The 23,844-nt window shown below is 63.6% G+C and overlaps 1 protein-coding gene across 2 annotated transcripts in view; it reads left to right on the top strand.

The window, feature by feature from the left end:
- Positions 1 to 23,844, top strand: part of IQGAP3 (IQ motif containing GTPase activating protein 3) — a 40,346-nt gene that overhangs the window by 13,901 nt on the left and 2,601 nt on the right. The window contains exons 11-34 of one of the 2 annotated variants that reach the window (XM_044449077.1): positions 175 to 338; positions 953 to 1,113; positions 2,785 to 2,909; positions 3,603 to 3,766; positions 4,635 to 4,725; positions 5,895 to 6,062; positions 6,192 to 6,334; positions 8,618 to 8,788; positions 9,466 to 9,549; positions 9,665 to 9,736; positions 10,280 to 10,349; positions 10,703 to 10,911; positions 11,073 to 11,225; positions 12,131 to 12,285; positions 12,855 to 13,079; positions 13,830 to 13,970; positions 14,471 to 14,555; positions 15,761 to 15,993; positions 16,536 to 16,668; positions 18,365 to 18,467; positions 19,342 to 19,495; positions 22,720 to 22,807; positions 23,010 to 23,222; positions 23,571 to 23,756. In XM_044449077.1, coding sequence (XP_044305012.1) covers positions 175 to 338; positions 953 to 1,113; positions 2,785 to 2,909; positions 3,603 to 3,766; positions 4,635 to 4,725; positions 5,895 to 6,062; positions 6,192 to 6,334; positions 8,618 to 8,788; positions 9,466 to 9,549; positions 9,665 to 9,736; positions 10,280 to 10,349; positions 10,703 to 10,911; positions 11,073 to 11,225; positions 12,131 to 12,285; positions 12,855 to 13,079; positions 13,830 to 13,970; positions 14,471 to 14,555; positions 15,761 to 15,993; positions 16,536 to 16,668; positions 18,365 to 18,467; positions 19,342 to 19,495; positions 22,720 to 22,807; positions 23,010 to 23,222; positions 23,571 to 23,756 — 3,491 coding nt within the window. Of the gene's footprint in view, positions 1 to 174; positions 339 to 952; positions 1,114 to 2,784; positions 2,910 to 3,602; positions 3,767 to 4,634; positions 4,726 to 5,894; positions 6,063 to 6,191; positions 6,335 to 8,617; positions 8,789 to 9,465; positions 9,550 to 9,664; positions 9,737 to 10,279; positions 10,350 to 10,702; positions 10,912 to 11,072; positions 11,226 to 12,130; positions 12,286 to 12,854; positions 13,080 to 13,829; positions 13,971 to 14,470; positions 14,556 to 15,760; positions 15,994 to 16,535; positions 16,669 to 18,364; positions 18,488 to 19,341; positions 19,496 to 22,719; positions 22,808 to 23,009; positions 23,223 to 23,570; positions 23,757 to 23,844 lie in introns of both variants that reach the window. The other variant, XM_044449078.1, reaches the window with a different exon arrangement.

The raw sequence follows: 23,844 nt of genomic DNA, 5'->3' as shown, positions 1-23,844 counted from the left end.
ATCCTTCAAGTCAGGGCCAGCCGGACCACCCCATGCACTGCTCGAGGAAACGTGGCAAAGTCTCCGTGGGAACACTGGGCCCCTTTGCCGTGACGGATCCACATGCCTTTTGAGCCCTGTTCTTTGCTAACGTCCCCTCCGTCTTCTTTAAAAACCCCTCCTGGCAACGCTCAGTGGAGCAAGCTGTTGGCCACATCAACACCTCCATCCGAAGAGGGGTGGCGGAAGAGACCGTGAGGGCGCTGTCCGTCTCTGAGGCGCAGCTCCCAGACGTCTTCCCCTTTGCTGCTGACCTCTACCAGCGGGAGCTGGCCTCTCTGCAACGACGGCACCCGCAGGTGAGCCTCTGCTGGAGCGTGGAGGAGGCCGCCCTGTGGCCTCTCCTGCCGGGCCACCCCAAGTGCACCACGGTTCTGCAGGCCCCAGGCAGCTGCAAGCGTGGCGTTTGCCTCTCCGGTTTGCTTCTTCCTTAAGTTGAGCTTCTGGTCTTCATGGCTAAGAAGTTGTGTTCACAGAAGACGTGGCGGCCAATGCTGCCGAAGCCCTCAGGAAGCCCTTCCCCCTCGCGTGGCTCGAGACGGCATTTCCACGCACAACCTCCGTGGCCCTCCCAGTTTGCAGAGACGTGCTTTGAAAGCACTGGCGACTCCAGAGTAAAGTACACGAACTAAGACTGGTTGCAGGCCTGGGTTTTCTTGATGCCCAGACTTAAGTTCCAGGGTGCAGGTGTGAATCCTCGTAGCAAAACACAGCAGTGCTGCTTGTCCCTCACGTGCAGGTACGATCGTGGCGTGTTGCAAGCATGTCTACAGAACCTCTAGGAACAGGTGTTGCTTATTGAGGGCAGCCTCCAGGCTCTGAAAAGTCCCAGCTGGCTCTCCCGCTCCACATGTTCACAAATGCAGACACTTCAGAAAAGGATTTATGGCAGTGATCATCTTCTGCCTGGCAGGGTGAGCTGGCCCATGAGGAGGTCTTCATCGCGGTGGAGATGCTGTCTGCGGTGGCACTGGTCGACCGGGCACTGGAGGACGGGGACGCCCGCAGCTTCTGGAGGAGCCTGGCCAGCCCTGGCCTGGGGCTGTCGGAGCTGGAGGAGAGCAACGTGCAGCGGTGAGAGGAGCCCAGGCCCCTGCCCACCAGGCTCGGGGGCCTGCAGCCAAGCCCCTGAGCTGTTCCAGACCTGCAAGGGCCGTCTGGAGCGGTTGCGGGTGGAGGACGCCGCCTGTCCCCTCTTATCTGGGCCAGTTGCGCCATGGCTCCTATCCAGCCCTTGCGGTCCCTCCTGGCCAGCCCCGGTAGCCACGCAGCATCGCTCGATTCCTGCACCGAAGGCCTGGGCCTGAGGCCACTGGCTGCTGTGGCCGTCTGTGGCCGGAGCTGCAATGCGCTGCCCAGAAGGCCTGGTGCCACCCTGCTGGCTGGCGTTCTGGGTCCGGGGGGGGGGGGCTAGACTGCCCCCCTGGGAAACCCCTGAGCACTGTGAGAAGGGGCAGGCCATCAGCCCAGGGTCTCTGCTGCCTGGAGCTCACCTGGGCCGTCCCCCCGCCGTGTCAGGCTCTCCAGCCTCCAGGTGGCTGCCCGCTGCGCCCAGTTGGGTGGCCTGAAATGGCGGTGGCTCAGCAAGTCGCAGCAGGGACGGTGACAACAACCACTCCTACCTCTGAAAACATCCCACCCGAGCCCGCGCACGCTCGCTCAGAAGCAGGCCTCGCCTCGTCCCATGGGCCCGTGTTCCGTGTTCAGATCCGCAGGATTTCAGCCCCCCGTGCCCAAGAGCAGCCGCATTCAGTCATCCTCCTGTGCAGAGCACCAGACGGAGGCTCAGCATGACTGTGCAGGGCAGGAGCTCCAAGATGCTCCCACATTTTTGTATAAAGCCTTGATTTAGTTGCAAACTTGTTGGTTTGCTTGTTTTCTCACCCACCCCACTAGACACGTTGCAACCATAACACCATACAAAAACAGTATAAAACAATAAAAACAGCTCAGACATTAAAATGACAATAAAATAAAAGTGCACCCATCAGAACTCCAGATTTCATAAAAGACGCATCCCCTTCTGTCAAAATAGCATTAAAACCCAGTTTAACCATTACAATACTGGCAGAATAAAAACATCTTTGTCTGGTGCAGAAAAAAATATAGAGGGCGCCAGATGAACCCCTCTGGGGAGCTCATTCACAAGTCCGGGTGCCACTCTGGAAAAGGCCCTTGTTCTTGTCGCCACCCTCCTCCTTCCCTGAGGAGGGGGCTCCCCCAGAAGGGCCTCTGGTGCAGCTCTAAGGGACCAGGTAGGGTTGTACATGAAGCCGCGCTCCTTTAGGTACCCTGCCCCCGAGCCCTTTAGGTCTTTAAGCCCTGGGGCCACCACCTTAGACTGGGTGCTGTTGTGTTGCATTCATGTGACCCAGCTGATAGCACCCGTGTTATGTATTTCCAAATGGAGATCTTCAGGCAAGTTAGGACAGTGATTTAAATTGGCCTTTTTCCCTGATGATTTGAAATTCAGTTCAGTTGCCTTGGTCTACATCAGTGTGCAGTCAAGAATTCATCACAACCATAGGAAACCTGTGCCTAAAGCAGGAAGGCAAAACAAGCAAGAGCTCAGTTGCGAACCCAATACCTTTCTTCTGAGCGCCCACTGAATATGAATTCAAGGGTGGGGGGATCTAGGTTTGCTTGCATCTTGAGTGGTTCTGTCCAATTACCGCAGTGTATTCATCCGAATGCTAATAAATGTGGCTCTAGCCCAACATTGGTGCTTTGCTTTCCATTTCCCAGTTACTTTGATGACTTAGCCAAGCAGAAGTGCCAGCCACAGGCTGCAAGGAAAGGTTTCCTGAGCTGGAACGACATCCAGGCTTCTGTGAACCGTGTGAATGCCTCGGTTGAAAGAGAAAGCGAGAGTAAGTTGCCTCAGCAGGTGTGCCTTTCTGACCTGAGCTTGGCAGCGGGTGTGTAAGGGCCAAGGGCCAGATCCCACCTCAGGGCCTTCTCGGTGCTTGGCCCAAACCCCGGCTCCGACTGTGAAAGAGCGAGGGCCCGTTCCCGGGCTGGGCAGCGGCCGAGGTGCTCTGGGACAGGCCTGGCCGAGCGCGAGGCCTGCTCCCCGGGGTTCCCTCGTCGCGGGACGTGGCAGAAGCCTCCTTTTCCCCCCAGACTCTCGCTTGCGGCTGGTGGGAGCCTTTGTGGAGCAACCCGGTCCCCGAGGTCAGCTGCTGCCCCACATGCCTCCCTGGGGCCTCTTCTGCTCCCTTCCAGAATGACTGCATGGCAGGGAAGACCCATGAGTGCAGACCCCCGTTGCGCTTGTCCAGTGCAGCTTCCCCACAAAGAGAGAATACATTTCAGAAAGACAAATAGCTGGAGATTCAGGATAGAGAAGCAACTTGAACACTGGCATTGAAAAGCAGTAAACAGTGTAAGAACCAGACAGACCAACATGCTCCTCAAATTAAAATGTTGCCACTGCAACTAAGGGCCGAGTCTGAGAGAGCGTCCTCGCATCCACGCCAGGCTGCTGCCTGGGATTGCTGATCCGCCTTTCGTGGGCTCAGGCTGCCCGGCCCAGCCGCTGCCCCCTCGCACTCTCCCCACAGAAATCCTCGCGATCCGGTTGGCCAATGAGGCTCTGGGGCAGGACAGCCCCGAGGGGACCCTCCGAGCACTCTTGCTGCCTTCTGCCGGCTTCTGTGCCGTGGGGCTCCCCACGGCGAAGCGCTACCATGCCGTTTTGACCCAGATGTTGAAGCAGAAAGTCCAGGTAGGAGGGGGAGGAAGAGGAGGGTGGAGCTGGGGGTCCAGGATGGATCACCCTGATGGGGGGTGCTCCAGTGGGCCAGGCTGGCCTTGGGCCAGCGGAGTTCTGGGCTGCGCTGAGCCCGCAATGGAGGCAGGCGTTCTCCCGTCTTCCAGCACCGCACACGTGGCTGAGCGAACTGGTGGGGGGGGCGCTGTCTTTCATGCCGTCTTTCCTCCACCTCACTTGGAGTGATGTCCACGCCTGCCTTCACTTCACAACAACCCTGTGGGGTGGGTTAGGTCAGCTGAGTGCAGTGGCCCAGTGAGGCATGGTGCTTGGGGGGCCGAACCGAGCCCATCTTCAAAGTGGGAGAGCACACTTCTCTCCAAGGGGGTGCTGGAGACCCAGCATCCACAGTCCCAAAAATCTCAGGCTCATTTTCTAGAGCTTGTGAATTAGAAGATCTGCCTGCACACGCCTGGGCAGTGTGGGTGGGGATGGGGGGGTCTGCGGCAGGGCGGGGGGCAGCCCCTTGGAGCACTCTTTTCTCCCCCCAGTGGTGCAGGGGTGCGTGTGGTGGGTTCCAGAGGCAGCCCTGTGCAAGGAGGCGTGCTGACCCACCTTGCCCGAAGCCTGGGGGAGGGAACCATCAGCTGGCATTCACGGGTGCCCGGCTGGCCTGTGAAGCCGGCTAGGATGGTAGAGCTGGCAGTGCAGGACTCCAGGTGCACCCCACCCCAGGCACCGCCCAGCCACCGCCTGCCTGCCTGCCTCCAGCGTGCCGCAGAGCCCGCCACCTCCCCAGATGGGCGCTGCATCGGCTCCCGTGCGACGAGGGCACGGCGGGAGTGCTCCAGCGCTGCCCTCTCCTCTCTCTTCCATGCTGTAGGTGACCGGGGATGCTGCAGCCTCGCTGTGGTGGGAAGAGATCCAGGAGGGCATCTTCAAGGCCAACCGAGACACGGATGCAGCTCAGAGAAGTACGGGCACCGCGTGGCCTTCCTGAGAGCAGCGCTGCCATTGGGCCTTCCGAGGAGGCTCTGCAAAGGGGCCACAGAGCTCGGTGGCAAGAGAGGCCGCCTGAGCCAAGGTTCTTGTCCCTGTGGGTCTGTGGACAGGCCTGCAAATGTGGGGGCCTTCTCCAGCCTCAAACGGCTCCTCAGCCCGATTCCAGACGGCAGCAGGGCGACTTGCCGGGCTTGGTGAGCCGTGCTGGGTTGTGCCACGCCTGAGCCCAGTGTGCCCCGTGGGGTGGCTGAGAACCTGCGCCCCGTGCTCAGCTTGCCTGTGCCCATGGTGGCTGCCGGGGAGGCCCACACAGCACGGGGGGCATTGCCGGGAACAGGGCGCACACCCCCCGGCAGGAGAAGTGCAAACCCTGACGCCCCTGGGGACTTTGCTGGTGCCGCCGTCTCCCTTCCTCATCTCTTCTTGGTGCCCTCGGCCCTGGGCCCCTAAAAATGGAGACGGAAGAGCCCCAGGGAGTGCCTGGAAGTGGGTGGAAGCTTGTTCAGCTGCTAGGAAGCATGCGCTTTCCCCTCTTCTTTGCTGCTCAGCCGGGACAGTTGCGTAGGCTGGGTGGTCCCGCCCACGACTTTGCGACCTCCGTGTCCATGGCGCTGCTGGCAGCAGAGACCGGTGGAGGGACCAGAGTGGGACAGGGAGCTGAGGGGGCTGCGGAGGGAAGGCCCTCTCTCTGGGGCGGGGGGGGGGGGGGGCGGCATTGAAGCAGCCTTTCAAGAAACGGAGTGTGCATGCAAGGCAGGTGCCCCGATGGAGCGGGAGGTTGGCAGGGGGGTTCGGACATCGGGAGCCTGGCTAAATAGCGGATGGAGTGCTGCATGGAACACGCTTGAAAAGTGAGTTGCAAATGTGTTTCTGCTTTCAGGGGAGCCCAGAAAGCGCAAACCGTGAGGGGGCGATTTTCCCTGGGAAATTAGCTGCTCTCGGGAGCCAGCGACAGAAAGGGTGCTGAGGAGGGGAGAGGGAGGGAGGGAGACCCTCTGCTGTGCAGGCGTCCGGACTCCTGCCAGGAGCCCGCGCGAGGGCTGAGGGGGCATGGCGGGCCACGAGCGGGCAGGGGACTGTTTCCAGCACGGCCGAGCATGATGCGCACGCCACCCACACTCTTGCCTTGCACCTCCTGCAGTGGCTCTCGGGATCGCAGCCATTAACCAGGCCGTCAAGGAGGGGAACCCGCTGCAAACCGTCCGAGTGCTGCGCAACCCGGACGTGCGGCTCTGTGGCGTGGTGGCCGAGTGTGCCGCGTCTTACCAAGCGGAATTGGGAGCCATTGCGGCTGCCCGAAGCCCCCCAGGCAAGTGAGGTGGAGGGTCCTGCTTTGGCTGTGCTCGTCCTGCTGGTCGGCAGGCCTTTCAGCCCCAGCCCGCCTGGTTGCCCTTCCTCTGTGGCGCCTCCCTGGCCCTCATCCTGCCCCGCCTTCCAGGGCGCTCGGGAAACCCCTGGGTCCAGCACAGGCTGAAGCACGGAATGGACTACTACTTCAGCCTGCAGACTTTCGAAGGCACGTGGGAGCAGCCTCATCCGTGTGCCGTGAGCGTGGCGCACCTCAGCCGGGAGGAGATCCAGGTAGGCAGCGGCAGGTGACCTGGGGCTGCTGCGGCACACGCATCTGTGCGGGAAGGCGATGGGCGGCTCCCGCTGTAGAAACAGACTGAATGAGTCAGAGGGGCCTCCCGGGCCACCCGGTCTGACCCCCGGCTCAGCCGGCTCCGCTCATGATATGCCCACTATGCCTTTCTGCAAGCGTTTCCTCAGGCGGAGGCATGCAGATTCATTGGTGTTAATTGGCAAAGGTTTCTTTAAGGTGCGGCAGCCCTGCTGTTAACGCTGCGTTGCTGCACCGCATGGTGCGGGGCTTGCTTGGCGCACCGCTCACCCTGTGAGGGCATGCGGGCCGGGCTCGCCATGGACTGCCCGCCGCTCTCCCACTCGGCCTCCGCCTGGCGTCTCCAGAGGGCTGTGGCTGACACCGCTCTGCCCACGCGCCCTGGCAACTGCACCTTCTTGCCCTGACCAGGTTCCCCCTTCTCCCTGTTTCTTCACTGGAAATCATTTCCTGTGATCTTTGGTGAGGCAGCCAGGGGAGTACATGCAATCTGGCTATTTCCATACTGAAACTGCTGTGTTCATGTCTCCCTTAAAAGGAAGCTTTACTTTTGGAAGCTGTCAAAGTTAAGTCTCCCTTCATGTGAGGGAGGGAGGGCTGCCCTTTTCCCCTTACATGAGCAGGTGGAATCTTGGGTAAAGGGGGAGGACACTGCAAACTATGGGGGAAAATAAGAAAAACCCTGGAGGCCTCACCGCCAGGGGGAGGAAAATCCTTCACGTTCCTTTCTGTGTGCACAGGTCCCGTGCATCTTTGCTTTCCCTTAACAGCTTGCCTTTCGACAGCTGTTGAATGCGCAGAGTAAATATTTCCGGCCTCTCTTACCTAAAGCCCATGGTTAGTGCCTGCTGAACCTTCAGGGTAGAACATTGCTCCCAGAGCTTTTCTCATTTCAGACGGCTGCAATTCCATACCTTCTTTCTTGCACAAGACCAACTAATTTTTCTTTTTTAAAAGTACTTGCAGAAAAATACTCGCGGGTGTTTTCACTCACTGCTTCCTTGAGTGCAGACCATAGCCAGTTGCCTGGGCTCCACCCCTCCAGGCTCCAACGGCCGTGGGCTCTTGGGGCGACTTGCTGTTCTCCCTGGATGTGCCCAGCACATCGTCCTTCCAGAGCACCAAGCAGCCAGCCTCCTCTGGGTGGCCTGTACCACTTGAAAGCCTCAGAAATGCAATACTGTGCAATGCTGTAAAATCTGTCCACATACAAACATAAACACACATGAGGAAGCACAGTTCTAGCGACACACAGTGATACCCTGGCCCTGTTGAAAATGTGTCAAATGCATGAGAGAAGAGGGTGGCCTGGTTTCTCTCAGAACCAGATGCCAAAAAGGTGGCAGTGTTGCTGCCGGGCAGACCTCACTGGGGAGATTTTTTGTGCGTGGGAGCCATCACCACGAGGGCCCTGTTCCTCATTGCTGTCCTCTGAGGAGAAGGGGCACGGGAGAGCCCAGGGCACAGATAGGCTCATGCTGGCAGGGAGCCATGCCCAGCATCCTGTTCCCAAGCTAATGTAGCTTGAAACCACCCCCTGAACGCGGATGCACAAAGTGAGCTAGAACCGGTTCCCCGTGACTGGGCCTTTGGGCCCGCTTTAGCAGTCTGGCCGCAGCCTTTGACATCCGCTGCGGCTTCCAGCCCTTCTTCGGAGGCAGCCCTGGGTGCCGTGTGGCCTTGGGACCCGTGGAGCCCAGCCCAGCCCAGCCCAGCCCAGCTGCTGCGGCCAAGGGATGGCGTGGCCGGAGCGGCCCCGCACGTTGGTGTGCCGTCGACCCTTTGCCTCCTCTGCCGCCGGCGCACCTTCCGTGGGAAGCGCCGAGCCATTTCCGCTTGTGGTGCCGGTCAGCTCCGCCAGCCGGAGGCCTGCCCAGGGAGCGCTTCTGTGCTAGTGTGCTGGCACGGGCTGTGAACCTGCCTCCCCAGCAGCCCGCCCTCGTGCAGCGACATGGGAGGAAGTGGTCCGGGGGGAGCCCCTGGCCCTGTGTCGCGTGGGAGCCCCCTGCAAGACTGGCCCCGTCAGGCCCCGTCCTGAAGCCTGTGCAGCGAGGGGCCAGGGCAGCTGGACCTACCCGGGAGCTCGGCGGGGTGCAGGCCGCCGTGCGTGGCTGGCTTTGCCTTGTGTTGGAGGCAGGAGCGTGGGGAGGGAGTGGCTGCCTCCTCGTGTCCTGAACCTGACCGGAGAGTGCCTCGACTTGGGCCGTTCTGTCGGCCCGCTTCATTGATCCTCTGTGCTTCAGTCCACCATCACCAGAGTGACGGCCTCCCACGATCGGCAGCGCCTCTGGGAGTCCCACGCCCCAGTGGTCGCCCGGCTGCAAGCCCAGATGAGGGGCTTCCTCGTCCGCCGGGAGTTCGTGGCCCGGCGGCTTCTCCTGGTGCAGCAGGCTTTGGCCGCCCGCAGGATCCAGGTAGGGTGCAGCTGCGTGGGTGGCCAGCCTGGCAGGGCCGGGCCGAGCTGAGGCCGGTCCCAGCCCTGCGGTGGGGGGGGGGCACTGCAGCCCAGCACTCGAACCGCTGCTTTGCCTGTGGGGGGCTCCGTGGCTGCAGTGCCCGTCAGAGCGATCAGAGAGCACGCATGAGGGGCAGGTGAGCTGCCAGCGCCGGCCAATGCGGAGGGGCTGGGCAGGCGGGACTCACCTGCTGGCCCAGTCCAGCGGCAGCCTCCCGTGCCACTGCCTGGCTGAGGCTGTAGGGGTGCGGCAGGGCAGGGCAGGGCAGGCATGTGGGGCAGGCAGCTGGGGCCCTCTGGGGTGCCCGTGGGCTCTGGGGAGCGGCCTCAGCTCCTGGCCAGAGCGGCGCTCCCCAGTCAGGTCCCAGGGCGCCCGCCGGCAAGGCCGTGGGCAGGCGGGGCTCCGTGTGCTGGGGGCCGCCACGTCCGTGGGCCGAGGAGAGAGTCCCGGCTGGAGCCTGGGCCACGGAGAAGCGCTGCCGACCCAGAGGACTCCTCCACACTTGGCATAGGGCCCAGCAGACGGGGGAGGGAGGGAAGGTGGTCCCACCAGGGCCATGCCGGGGGCTGGGCGGGGCTTGAACCCGGGCCTTCCCAGCCCTGCTCCTCCCTCTGCTCCCTTCCATGTGCTCACAGGCCTGCTGGCGCGGATACCGGCAACGAAAGAGTTACCGGGAAAGACTGCGCTTCTTGCAGAAGAACACGTGTGCCATCGTAAAGGTAGCCACACTGGCGTTGCCGGGGGGGGGGGCACCTCATGGCGCGGCCTCCCTTGCCGCTGGGTCCAGCGGCAGGGAAGGGCTCTGCACTCGCCGTCTCTTCCATCTGCCTCCAGATCCAGGCCTGGGTGCGGATGTGGCGCGCACGCAGACGGTATCGCGAGCGCCTGCGCTACTTCAGGAGGCGCGTGAGTGGCTCTGTGTGCTCCCTCCCTCCCCAGCACTGCCTTGCAGGCCTGCACCGCCTTTCGCCACCGCTGGCCAGGTGCCCCCAGGGACCCACGGGGGGCACGGAAGCGGCAGCCCTTCCTGTGCTTGGGGTTCTGGCATTTTGCCCGGCACTGTGACTGGGAGACGCCCGCCGGGCTTCTCTGCCCCGAGAATGGGTGTCTTTTCCAAAGCCATCGACAGGGCGCACCAAGGGCTCCGCCCTCCTCCCCGTGACCGGCTGCCTCGCCCCCTTCCCCACCGGCCGCTGGCAACACTGCCGTCCGCCTGAGGTTCTGCTGTTCGGAGCCCCCATTGGCAGCTGGGCACCCAGCAGATCGCCTGCGGGGCGGCTCGCTCCTTCGAGAGCTCTCCTGGCAGCCCGGTCTCCTCCTCTGTGCTGTCGCCCCACACACGCACGGCACCATGTGCGTGGTGCGGGCTCGGTGCGTCCTGGCGCGGGTGCCGTTTGCCGCCCGGCGATGTGTGCAGAGCATGTTTCCTCCTTTTGCATGTCCCGGCAGGTTCAGGCTGTAATTAAGATACAGGCGTTTTTCCGAGCCAGCAAGGCCCGGGAGGATTACCGGCTGTTGGGTGAGTGTCCGCCGTGCACACGGCAGCCGCTGGTGACAGCTGTGCCTACAACCACGCTGTCAGCAGGGCCCCTCCTGCCACCCCGGGGGCTCCTGCCTCTGTCCTCACGTGCCGCTTCCGACCCCCCCTCCCTCTCCCAGTCCACACTCGGGCACAGCAAGCCCAGTTTTCCTCTTCGTTTTGCTTCTGTGGAGGCCCGGAAGCCCCTGTGCCCCTCTGTCAAGGGCCCCCCCATCCCCTGGAGTGCGGCACCGCCCTGAGGCGGTGGGGCGCTTGCCCTCAGTCCTTGGCTCCTGGGATTGCGCAGCCCACTCCCCGAGATGCACGGACGAGGGTCTTTTCCTGCCCGTCAGTGCGCAGTGCGAACCCGCCACTCAGCACCGTCCGGCGCTTTGCCCACCTGCTGGAGCAGAGCCAGCAAGACTACTGGGAGGAACTGGAGCTGCTGGAGCTGCAGGAGCGCGTGGTGCGGGGCATCCGCCACAACCGGCAGCTGGAGAGCGACCTCGGCCTCATGGACATCAAGATTGGCCTGCTGGTCAGGAACAGGATCACCCTCCAGGTCAGGCAGGTCACGTCGGGGTGCCCGGGGGACGTCTGGCTGAGCCTTCCTGTGGCCGCCCTTGTGCCTCACTGCTGGCACTGGCCTGAGCTGAGAGCAGAGCCGGCCCGGTGCGGGGCTGGGGGCTGTTTCTGGGCTCCTGACGCTTCTCTCCTGGGCAGGAGGTGGTCTCTCACTGCAAGAAGCTGACCAAGAAGAACAAGGGGCAGCTCTCCGACCTGCTGGGCCAGAGCAAGGAAAGGGGGCTGAAAGCACTCAGCAAGGAGAAGCAGAAGGTCCTGGAGGGCTACCAGCACCTGTTCCACCAGCTGCAGGTCTGTGTCTGCAGGTCTCTCTGGAGGCCGGAGGCACGTGCCACCGACCACCTGGCTGCTGCCGGCACGGCCCCCGTGGGCGGGCTTCCTCGGGTCCCGGGCACGCAGCCGCAGTGGTGTCCAAGCCCCGAGTTTGCTGCTGTGGCAATCTCAGTTCTTCCTTTCAGTGAAAGGAAAACTAAACACCTTGTCCTCAAGTTGGTGCAGATGAGCCATCTGTGGGAATTGCAGGAGGCAGAAGGGGGGCTGAGCTTGATTTCAAGGGTCTTGGCCCCCCTCCCCGTGCTCAGCTGCAGCTGCTGGGCAAGCGGGTGCCCCAGAGGCTGCGGCTCTCCCTCGCCCCCACGGCGGAGGGCGGAGTGGCAGCACAGGATGGCGCCGCCGGCACTGGGGGTCCCGACTTCCACGTAGTCCCTGATCCTACTCCCACACCCCACACTTTGCAGCCCCTAAGTGAGTGGCTGCTTGGGGGTAGGGATGGCGCCCACTTTTCTGTCCATCCAGGATTGTCCAGCCGTGCTGCATTTCTGGCATGGAGCAAAGTCGTCAGATTTCTGCAGAATGTCGGAACAGATGTGGGTTTGCACGTTCATTTCAGGCTGCTGCCGTCTGATTTCTGCGGCTGGCGCTGTGGGAGCCCATGGGCATGAAAGGACTTGTCCTTCAGATACTTTCCTTTCAGAGGCCTGTCTAGGGGTGCTCGCTCTTCTGCCCCCAGAAAGGGGAGCCATGGCAGGGGAGCCGCAGTGTGGCAGCCTCTGCGCCCCTGGAGAAGAAGCTTTCCTGTCTCCGTGCCCAGACGCTACTGTGCCGGTGTGAGCCTAGAGGGCGGAGAGCAGCTGCCTGCCCGGTGCAGTCCCGGCCCAGTGGATCCCTGCGCTCACCCATCTCGCGCTGCCTTGCAGAGCCACCCGGCGTACCTGGCCAGGCTGATCCCGCAGGTGCCCCAGAGCAAGTCCATGGCGCCCGTCATCTTCGCCCTCTACAACTACGCCTCCAGCGCCAGGGAGGCCTGCCTCCTGCTTCGGCTCTTCAGGAGCGCCGTGCAGGAGGAGGTAAGGTGAGTGCCTGCCCTGCAGCTCGTGCCTCCCGTGGCAGCGCCCCGCCCTCGTCCTTTTCATCGCTTGCCACCCCGGCTCAGTGAGGGGTTTCTGCCGTTTGCGGCTGGCCGAGGTGACTCCCGGGTGGTTCCGGAGAGCCCCAAGGGCTCCCCCAGGGGGAGTGCTCTGCCTGCATCGTAGGCTGCGCAGTCTCGCCGGCCGACTGGAAGGGAACGCTCCGTGGCTACAAGTTCTGCTGGCCACGTGCGCTCCCGGGATTGGGGTCAGGATGCTCCAGTGCACGGGGGTTGCTCTTCCGCTCCAGCCCTGCTTGCGGGTTTCCCCCCGGGCCGCTGGTTGGCCACCGTGGGATCCAATGCTTGGCCCAGAAGTGTCCCTGGTCTGTTCCGGCCTGCGGGCTCATCTTAGGTTCTCCTGTGGATAATTCCTGAAGCGGAGCGAAACTGGCCGTGCCTTGTGGGCCCACAGTCGCCTGTCCCTCGGGCTAAGCCACAGAGCCAGCAGAGCTGGTTGTGGCCCTCTTCCCTCACAGCTCACCGTGCTGGTTCTTCTGCGGTCTGCTTCCAAGGTCAAAAGCAACTCGAATCCAAGACATCCTGACGGGAGACCCAGCAGTCACCCACCTGGCCGTGAGCTTTTACCGCGGGGCCCGTGGCCGGAGTGCCTTGCGCGAGATCCTGGCCGGCCCCGTGCAGGACGTTCTGCAGGACAAGACGCTGCGCATCCACACCAGCCCTGTGGACATCTACCGGGGATGGATCAATCAGCTGGAATCCCAGAGTGGGCGGAAGAGGTCAGGGAGCGGCTCCTCTCCATGTTCGCACGGTCCTGCCGTTGCAGGAGGCTCCCAGCGCCTTCTGGGCTATGTGATAGAAACATAGAAACAGAGCAAGCCAGAAGGGACCTCCTGGGCCATCTAGTCTGACCCCCGGCTCCAGCCGGCTTCGCTCACCGGCAGGGAGGCCCCCTTCTGACTTGCTCGTGTGCTGTGTCAAGCCTGCAGGCAGCAGTGAAACCTGGTGGAGGGGCCCTGGAGCTGCCCTCAGCCCCATCCAAGTGGAGAGCTGTCTGGCCTGGTCCTGCCCACTGCTGCCGGGCAGCCAGGGCTCCCCACGGGCGGGAGCCTTCCTGCCCTCCCTGGAGGGGCTGCTGGGCCCTGGCCCGGGACCAGTGGTGGCCTGCAGCCGCCCTCTGGGGGCAGGGGGAGCCCCCGGCGCAAACACCTTCCGGTGCGGTCCTGTCACGAGACGCGGGCAGCTTTGGGCGAGAAGTTGCACGGTCCTGTTCCCTCCCCAGGGCCTGGGACCCGAGAAGGGACCCATGCGGGACGAGGGGAGAAGGCCCAGGAGGCGTGTGCCCGTGGCAAAGGAAACCCCGTCCTCCGGGGGAGGGCGTGGGCAGGAGCGAGCCCGAGGCTGGCCAGGCTGCGGCTCGCTCGGCGCAGAGGCTGCGTGCTGGTCTGCTCTCGGGCTGAAGGCGCGGGTGGAGCGGGGCCCTTCGGACGGGGGAGGAAAGCCCTGCACAAGTCTCTGCTTCTCCCCAGCGACCTTCCGTACGATGTCAGCCCCGAACAGGCCTTGGGCTACCCTGAAGTCCAGAGGCGGCTGGACATCTCCATCCGCAATCTTCTGGCCGTGGCAGAACGGTTCCTCTTGGCCATTGTATCTTCTGTGGACAAGATCCCGTAAGAATCCGTGGTCTCCTAAAATTATGTGTCGCTCACGGTTAGCCATCCCCGATCAAAGCAGCGCGGGGCTTGTTGAAAGGGCCCCGCGCGCCTGGCCCCTCGCCGCCTCACTGCACGGCTGCGGCCTGTCGTGCTTCCCAAGCCCAGACCGTAAGGAGCAGCAGCCCGCTAAGCGCGCTCGTCCTCTTGCCCACCCTGCTCTGCTTCCTTCCGGGGGGCACTGGCCACGCAGGACTCTTTGGCCTCCGCTTCCCCAGCCCGGCTGCCGGCCGGCCGGCCACCCGGTGCCCGTGCACTTGCTGGCAGCGCCCGAGCTAACGTGGGCGGCAGAGCCTGTGCGGGTGGTGTGCCCCGTGGCCTCTGGCCCCTCCGCCGCTGGGATGTGCCCGAGAGCATCTCCTCTGCTGAGCTCAGCCCTCGACAGAAGGGACCCGCACCAACGTCCCTCCGGGCGCCAGCTCGCCTCGGCTCCCCTCCACGCGTTGACTGCCTTCTAGGTACGGGATGCGCTACATCGCCAAATCCTTGAGGACGGCCTTGACTGAGAAGTTTCCGACCGCTACTGCGGAGGAGATCGACAAGGTGCGTCTCACCCGGGGAGGCAGAGGGCTGGACGGAGCTCGGCTCGGGGGCTGTGACTGCTGTGATGGCCCTCCGGAATGGGCTCTGCCTCCCTGCCATTGTGGGGCGGGACCCAAGCACGTGCCCTGCAGCGGCAGGGACCCCTGGGGCCTGCAGCTGCCACAGCCAGCGGCCAAGGAGGAAGGGAGTTGTGGACCCAGGTTCGAAGCAGGAGGGCAAGGAGACACGGAGGAAGCTGCAGGCCTGACGAAGGCGCTGGGGGCAGAGGGGGCCCGGGGGCCTTCCCCACACAGTGGCACCGGCACCTGGGCAAGCAGCTGTGCTGATGCCCCCCGCAGGGCCGCTTCTCTTGCGTGGGCTGGCCCTCCCACGTGTGGCATGGCTGGTGATGGGAAGCTCCTGCCGCTCGCTTCTCGGCCCGCCCTCCCGCCCGCCGAGCACGCGTGGCTCGCCTTCCGAAGCTGCTCCTGGGCCCCTGGGCCAGGCGTTGAGCAGCGCGGGCTGTGGGTGCTCCTGCACCGTGGGGCAAGGGAGGCAGCATGCCAGGGAAGAGGCGGGCGGGGGCCCCCTTGGCCGTGCGCGGGCAGCCTTCCGCGTGGGCGTTCCCGGTTCCCCCAGGTTCTCCCCTGCGCTGTCTCGTGCCGGCCGAGTCTGAGTGCAAGACTGCCTTGTGTCCTCCGTGGGCCAGTTTTGCATTTCCCCGGCATTATCGGGGCATCATCCCCGGTGGGACGAAGGAGCAGAGCAGTTCATGGGCAGAGTGCCGGTTACTCACCGGAGGGCCAGGCGGGGCTGGGCTTTCTTCAAAGACAGCCGGCGGCAGGGGGGGATCCAGCAAGGTGCGGCCAATACCGTCAAACGTGGGGGCTGCATGGCAGCTCTTGCGGGGCGCCCCTGCTCGCAGCCGCTGCAAGGCACACCGGGTGTCCTGGGGCACGAGCTGAGGGGCGGCGGAGACACGGGGCAGGGCAGCCTCCGGGGAAGGAGGGCCAGTCCGGGGGCACATGGCCAGCGGCCTGTGCCCAGGTCTTGGGGTGCCCGTGTGAGCTAATCTGCTGGCCCCCATGCCAAGGGCCCTGGCCTGCTCCCTGGGGGCCGTGCTGGGAAGGAAGGGCCCCCCTCTGCGGGTGGTTGGCGAAGGGGCTGGTGCCCAGCTGGTCTCCAGGGCGTCTTTGGGGCTCACGGCAAATGGCTTGTTCTCCTAGTGCATCGGGAACCTTCTGTACTACCGTTTCATGAACCCTGCTGTCGTGGCTCCAGACGCCTTTGACGTGGTTGAGCTCTCGGCGGGGCTGGCTCTGCACCCTGACCAGCGGCGCAACCTGGGCTCCGTGGCCAAGATCTTGCAGCACGCGGCCGCCAACCAGCTGTTTGAGGGGGAGAGCAGCCACCTGAGAGTGGTAAACCCGTACCTGCAGGCAGCGCACCAAACGTTCAGGTGGGTGTGCGGACGTGCCGTGTGGGCCGGGGCTGTTGGCCGCCTGTGTCCAGCCCGCCGGGCCTCCTTCCCGCCTGGTCTCCCTGCCTGGAGAAGCCTTTGTGAGGTTCAGGCACAGTGCGCTGGGGCAGAGCAGCGGCACTTTGACCGGGGAGCTTCCAGAAAATGCGGTGGGGCTCTTCTGTCACGGCCTCCTTCGGGAAATGGGGTCAGAATAATGCCAGAAGCTGCCTGGACCCTCTGCAGTGGTCTGTGGACGAGGCCAGGCAATTCCACAAGAAAAGCCTCATCCAGAAGGGCTCCAGGGAGCTGATGGAGCCCCTGGCCAGGAGCAAGTCGTGTGTGGCATGACCTGGGCGTGTGGCGTCCACGGAGTGGATGCCACGGGGCACAGCAAGCGCCTGGCTTCAGCAAGGAATGCACTGCTTTCGGTTCCCTTTTAACGGACCCCCCTCTCCTGGCCTTGATGGAAGTGCTGCGGGAAAGGGTGCCTGCTTCTGGCCCCACCTCTGCTCACTGTCCTCTTCCCTCCGGCCTCGTAGGGGATTTATCTGTGCAGCCTGCTGCGTGCCGGAGCCAGAAGAGAGGTTCAGCGTGGACAAGTATTTCGAAACGGTGGCCATCACCAAGCCCGTCATCTACTTAACTGTTGGGGAGCTTGTTAACATGCATAAGGTGAGAGCAGCAGCTGGTGGCTGGTCAGAGTCTGGCTTGCACCGGGAGCGAGCAAGTGTGTGTGAGAGAGCGAGCGAGCGAGCCAGAGCCTGCTGCAAGGTGGCCGTGCGTGTGTGTGTGTGTGTGTGTGTGTGGCAGGGTCAGGGAGGAAGTCTCGGACACTGCAAATCTGGGAGCTTCTTTGTTCCCAGTTCCCAGTCCTCACTGAGAGGAAGACAGACTGGCATTTCTCTCTGTCCTTCTTAGTCTGGCAGCACGGAAGGAGCGTCAAGCAAGCAACACTGTGGTTTGTTTGCTGCAAATTGCAAACCAGGAACTCTGGTTTGTGTTTGGTTGGTTGGATTATTGCATTTCTAACCTGCCCAATAGCCAGTATTCTCCTTCCCCAACAAGCCGAAGGAATGATCCAACTAACTGCGTGATTTTTCTGGCTTGCCCAGAGAAAGGCGAAGTTCCTGCTCACGGGCCCTTTGAGGCAGGCTGCGGGCAGATGCTCCAGGAGTGGCCGGGCCGTCTGCACTCACCCCCATGCTTTGTTCGCAAATCGGGCAGGCTGTGATGTGGGCACTGCCCCAGCTTGGAACCGGCTCGGGGCGGCTGCTCCGCCTGCCATCACGCAAGTTGCCTGCCAGTTTCAGGAAGCAGAGACGTGGCCTGGAGGGTGGGCTGGGCCGTGTGGGGCTGGAAAGCGTTCCCTCCCAGCCTCGGAGAACGGCCCCTCCCGGCCCGTGGCTGAAAGGCCCACAGCGCAGGCCGGCCTCAGAGCCCGGTGTTCGTGCGACACCGCGCAGGGTGCCCGGCAGATGCTTGCGGCTCCCCCTCCCGGCCCTCTGGCCCCTCTCCGGGACCCCCCGGGCGTGGCCCCTTCCGCAGCCACCCCAGCGTTTCCCACTTGCGTCCCTTTCTTCTTCAGGAATTCTTGCTTGCCCCTCTGGGGAGCCCGAGTGGCCCACCGGGGGCCCCTCCCCGGGTCGCCAGGAGGTGCGAGGGCCTCAGGAGGGCCGGAATGGGGCGCCTGGCCTGCCCAGTGCCGGGACAGGCCCCCTCGTGGGGCCTCCGCCGGCACGTGGCTGTGCCTCTGCTTGGCCCACCGCTGTCAAACGGTGCGCTGCCAGACGAAAGCACAGCTGCGGGAGGGAGGGGGGAGGGAGGGGGGGCGGTGAGTGCAGGGTGCCCTGGCAGTGCGCTCTTCTCTGCTCCGTCCCGTTCCCTTGGCTTGTTTGCACTGATCTGTACTGCTAAATTTAAAGAAAAGTCCCTCAGCGGCTTCCATAGAATATTAAAAATCACAACTAAAAGTACATTTAGATGCAACTTCAGCAGCAGCAATACAGCAATGCAGGAGAAGTAAACCGGCGCCTCAGGGCTAACACGCTTGGTCCCGCGGTTCTCCTCTCCCAAGCTTCCTGGAGGGTGAAGGGCTGCCCCCCCGGTGGCGGACCTGCTCTTGGCCAAGTCCGCTCCCCGGCGCAGGGCCCTGCCTTGCCGTGGACGGGGGCACGTGCACGTTGCTTGGTGCAGGGTGCAAGGCTGGGCTCTGGCCCGCTGAGGCGCAGACTCCGTAACTGAGTGTTTTGCGCTGCTCTTGCCGCTTTGACGGCCTTTTGGGCAGAGAAGCGGCCGAGTAATATTGATGCAAACAAGCCTGCCCGCTGGTCTCTTCACCCTCTCCCCCCTCCCGAATTCTCTGTATAAGCTGCTACTGGAGTGGCGGCACACCGTGGCTCCTAGTCCTCAAGACCCTCTGCATGAGCTCCTGGAGGACCTTGGAGAGCTGCCCACCGTCCAGTCCTTCATAGGTAGGCCCGGCAAAGCCACAGTGCCTGGGCAGCAGCCCGCTCGGGTCCCGGAGCTGCAGTGCCCCTGGCGAGGGGCAAGAAAGGGCGTGATGCCGCCCCTGCGGGGAGCAGTCGGGCTGCCCCACGCACACGCAGGGAGAGGGTGGGAGAGGAAGGCTGCTGCCGGCACAGGGAGCACGCGTGGGGCAGGGGCAGGGGCAGGGGCGGTGCAGAGAAAGGCGTGCAGGCATCCACTTTCTGAGGGGTGGGGGGCTGCCCTGCCACTGGGGGGTGCTGTGAAGACCAGCACAGCTCCTGGCCAGCCTGGGCCTGCTTCCGTGGGGGCGCCGGCAGAGAAGGGCAGCCGTGAAGGCCTGGAGGAGCAGCAGAGGCGTTGGCAAGTCCTGTGGGCCCAGAATAGCCCGGAGCCGCGTGGCAAAAATGGCAAAGGTGGTTGTGAGGAGGAAAGCGGGTGCACCCCGCGTGCTGCTCGTGCCTCTGGGGGCGCCCCGGGCAAAATGGCCAGCCATGGGGTGGGGGTGGTTCCAACAGTTCTATACTGCCCAAGGCCAAAGCACTCTGGACAGTTTGCAACAATCACAGAAGTATGCCCTCAGGTCACCCATCCATATTCCAACCAGGCCTGACCTTGCTTCGCTTCCAGGATTAGCGGGACCAGGCGCTTCAGGCTATGTGGAAGCAGTGAGTCTGCCCACAGCAGCACCCCCCGCCCGGCGCCACTCCCCTCGTGCCCCCCCGGCCGGTGGTGCAGGTGTGGGGCGAACGCCTGGCCCCTGGCAGCGGTCGCTGTGCGCGGTGCATCAGGCAGCGTGTGGCCTGCGGGTTCCGGCTTGGCTCTTGCTCGGCTCTTCTGCCCTCCCTTTCCGTTCTGCAGGTGGAAGCGACGGCTGTGCCGCGAATGGGGACGTGCAGCAGGCGCTGCGTCGGCTTGCCAAGACGGAAATTTCTCTCGTGCTTAGCAGCAAATTTGACGTGACGAAGGAGGAGGCTGGCGATGCAGGAAGGGGTGCAAAGAGCTTGCTGCTGAGGTGGGCAGAGGGCTTCTGCCCACAGAGACCAAGCCCAGGCGGTCCCTCCTCCTGCCGCGACCCCAAAGCCGCTCCCGTTCCAAAAGGCCTCAGGGCCAGGGCGGCGAGCGGTGGGGAGAGCGTCCCTTGTGCGCTCGCGGCTGGCTTGGGCGTGCGCCACAGGACTGCCTGGCAATGCTTCCCCAAAGGCCCTGGGGGGCGCCCCCTCGTGCCTCGCCGCAGTTGCCGATTCAGCGCCTGGCTGCCTGGCACTGCGGAGAGTCTGCCCGGGCACCCGGGATCCTGGCTGGCTGATTTCTAAAAAAAGCCGTTGTGACCAATGGCAACGAATTGCATGCGTTGCTTAGGAGGACCCCCAGGGCGGTGGGGGCGCCTGTGCAAGAGCTCCAGTCGGCACTGGCTCCAGTTAAGGGCTGCCAGGAAGGCCAGCGGGCCAGCACGGCACTGGCGGCCCGGGCGGCCCGGGCTCTGTCGCAGAGCCGCTCCCTGCCTCCCAGTCAGCTCTGGCGGCTCAGGTTCATTCAGTGCCACCACAGACTGGCGCATAAAACACTCTCATTCCACACAAAGCATAGAATTGGCCCGACTCTCACAAAGGGCTAATGGGATCCCGGATTACAGGCCTTTTGCGGTCATGCTGTTGTGCCGAAAGTTTGTGGCAGGTCCCAGCCACTTCACAAAACCTCGTCCACCGTGCCTGTGATCTAAGGATGCTGATCCAAGAAAATACAGAACAGTAAAATTCCAGGGATATTTCGCAAATAGGTGTAATAAGATGGTGCATGTGACAGACTATGCCCAAGCAGGGGGGCATGAGCGCTCCACGCATGGAGCCTTCCCTCTAAAAGTTGAAGTGGTGAAACATCCCCTGTAAAGTCTTTTCGAAGTTAGGGGATTGCTAAATTGGATGCAGAATTTGTGGGCACAAGCAGCTTCCTCCAGGAAAGAGGAACGTCATAAGAAAATCGAATTGTTGTGTGTTTCTGCATCCCATAGCATTGTTCAATAGCTTATCCTTAAAGAATTCAAGGGCTGCCGAACTGCTGGCTGTAAACGTGGAATTTCTCCGCCAGGAGCCTCCTCGGTGTTGACCTAGCAGCATCTGCTAGGCTGCTGGGCCGCTGCACAAAGTTGGTGCCAGAGGGCCTCGGGCAAGTGCCGGACCTCCCGGGGACTTCAGGCCTGCCTGAGCGCAGGCGAGCGTGGCTGCCCTCGAAGGCGTGCTCTGAAGGCCCCTGGGGAGCCCGGAGCCAGCGCAAGGGCACCACCGAGGCCCAGGCGTCCGCCGGAGGGCAGACGGGGCTGCAGGGGATGCCCAGTTAGCTCTTTCAGGAGGGAAGAACAGGCAAGGCCCGGGCAGGAGGGCGGAGGAGCTGCTCCACGGCCCGGTTGCTTCCACAGATCGGCCCCCTGCGCTTGGCCTTCCCTCCGGCCGAGACCATCATTTCGGTCTTGTCTTGTCAGACGCACGTTAGAGCCCTTGACGGCTGCCTCTGGTGCTTCCCCTGTCTGGTGCCCTTCAGAGGTGCTGGAGTGCAACACCCATCCTCCCCAGCCCCCAGGGCCATTGAGAGTTGCAGTCCCACATGTCTGAAGGAGTCCAGTGGGGGAAGGCTCTGGTGCCTGTGCATGTGGACCTGTGGGCCCAGAATAGCCCGGAGCCGCGTGGCAAAAATGGCAAAGGCGGTTGTGAGGAGGAAAGCGGGTGCACCCCGCGTGCTGCTCATGCCTCTGGGGGCGCCCCGGGCAAAATGGCCAGCCATGGGGTGGGGGTGGTTCCAACATGTGCATGTGGACTTGGGATTGCCCCCTTCCGCCTTGAGCAGCAGTCCAGGCGAGGGTCTCGTCACTGGACTGCGCTTGCCAAGGGGGGTCACGGCAAGGCTGCCTCCAGGGCCCCACCCTGGCCCCCGAAGTCAATTCCCCTGCACTGGACCAGAGTTATGCCCAGGTAAGTGTCCCCGGACGGGAATGTGGCTTCCTGTCAGTTGAGCCTGATATTCTGAGTCCTGCACTCTGGGGGCGTCGAGAAGAGACCTACCCCTCTCTGGGGGCAGCCCTTCGAGGACGTGCCGAGTGCTCTCTCTCCCCTCGGCTTTCTCTTTGCAAGGCTGAGCCTGCCCAGTTCTCTCCACCGCTCGTCACGGCACTTTGCTTCCAGGCCCTGGATCGTCCTTGCTGCCTCCTCGGCACCCTTTCCAGCATCTTCCTTCCACTGGCGCCCAGAACGGGACCCATACCCCAGATGAGGCCTGACCAGTCCTGAGCAGAGGGGAACTGGGGCTTGGCGTGATTTGGAAGTGATACTAGAGTGGCACCTGCCGTTTGTGCAGCCACGTCACACTGTCAGCTTGCACTCGCTTGTGATCTGCGACGGCGAGGTCCTTCTCTTTTGCTCTCTTGTATTGTTGTGCCAAGCGTGGGGGCGATGCATGTCATTTCTGTTGCTCGGAACTCCAATAGAAGGGAAAAGCTGGGGCTGAGTGACTGACAGGGCCACCCACAAGTCCTGCGCCACCTCTTCCCCTGGGGCTGCGCTCGGGGGAAGGCAGAGTGCAGGGCACCGAATAACAGACTTAAGTTAAAAGAAGCCCGATTTTGACTAGACCCCAGGAAGAATCTCCCCGCTCTCAGAGCAGTGTGGCAGTGGGCCGGATCAGCTGGGGAACGTGTGGGCTCTCCCTCGCTGGAGACAGTCGGGAAGCCGCTCGGCAGCCCGCCGAGGGATGGGGTAGCTTGGTGTCCCGCAAGGCAGGCGTTGGACCTGATGGCCTTCGGAGCCCTTCCAGCTCTGCTCGCTGTGATTCTGCGCGTGGGACCATGAGACGCCGCTTCCAGTGCTGCCGGGCATTGCTGTGAAGACGTCTTCGTGGCTTTCCGTGGTCATGGCTGCTCTGTCCCTGCCCTGCCCCTCTTTTCTGCCTCTGGTGATGGTGCCGCTTGCACAGAAATTGCCCAGAATATGGGGGAGGGGGGAGGAGATGCTAATCATTCCCCCACCCCCAAAATCAAGGACTTCGTTCCACATAAACCCATGATCCTCTCCTGAGACTTTTCAGTGCTCCCTGTGCCATCTCCCCTCCTTAAAGGGACTGTCTACAAGAATCTGTAAGATTCTCTGCAGATCCCTCCTGGGAGGCCCTCAGAACAGCGAGCAGGCTCACACGCCGCAGTCCCCGAGCCCGGGCCACTGAGCCGGGCCGCCCCTTGTGTCGTGCTTGCAGCACCAAGCAGATGCTGGCGGACGTGATCCAGTCGCAGCCTGGGGAGTCCCTCGTGGAGGTCCTGCACACACCCGCCTCGCATGATCAGGTGGGTCCACTGTGCAAAGGCACCCGGCAGCACACGGAACCCGCGGCCAGAGGGCCTGGTCCTCTGGCTTCTCTGGCCTCGTGGGGACATCACGCCACACGACCACGGGGGCATGCGAGTTCGGCACCGGCGGCACCCAGCCGCTGCGGGAGGCTCCCCTCAAGGAGCCAGCAGTACGTGAAGCGGCCGCTCTGCTCTCCAGGAAACCTTCCACCAGCGCCTGATGAAGAGGAGGGCCGCCTGCAGCGCCCTGGTCCCAGACGGGGCAAGGCCCAGCCGCACCCTGGCCGCTGACGGCAGCCTGTCCCTGGAAGAGAAAAAGAGGACGGTCGTCCGGAACCTGCGGCACCTCGAGAGCCTGGGCCTGGTGAGCTCGGCCAGCCAGTATCAGAGCATTGTCAGCGAGATGGCGAAGGTGCGTGGGGCCGAGGGCAGCGCCCCAGGTGGGCCTCAAGGCCAGCGGGGGGGGGGGGGGGGGGGCGGGCCGGGCCCGGGGGGGGCGGAGGGGGGGGGGGGGGGGGGGGGGCGGGCAGCGCAGGGCCCGAGGGCAGCGAATGACAGGCGGGGGGGCGCACCGAGCCAGCACCGCCCTGCGGGAGGGCAGCTCGGAGGCCGAGCCCAGGCTGCCTGGACGGCCCTCTTCTGGGGGCTCGTCCCGGAACATTCTGCGGGGGCAGCTTGCCCCTGACGAGCGCCCCACGCCATCCACGCCTGCGCATGCGTGGCCCTGGCCGAGTCAAGCGCCGCGTCTCGCACCCCGCAGGACATCTGCCGGCAGCGGCAACTCCGGCAGCGGCGCAGGGCGGATCGGGAAGAGCTGCAGCAGGCCCTGCGCGGGCTTGGCGCCAAGAGGGTGTTCCACGAGGAGCAGATCGACTACTACAGCCGGTACCTCCAGGCGTGCCTGGCCGGCCTGGCCTCCAGAAGCAGGTACGCTGCCGCGGCCCCCGCCCCCATCAGCGGCAGGGCCCCCGGCTGCGCCCCTGTGCCACGGCGAGGAGAGGGTCCTGGCGAGATGAACCCGCCTGCCTGCTGCC

This window comes from Varanus komodoensis, unplaced genomic scaffold (genome assembly GCF_004798865.1).
Source record: "Varanus komodoensis strain SLA01 unplaced genomic scaffold, ASM479886v1 scaffold57, whole genome shotgun sequence".
In the NCBI taxonomy this organism is placed as follows: domain Eukaryota; kingdom Metazoa; phylum Chordata; class Lepidosauria; order Squamata; family Varanidae; genus Varanus; species Varanus komodoensis.
This window is presented reverse-complemented; position numbering and strand designations above follow the sequence as displayed.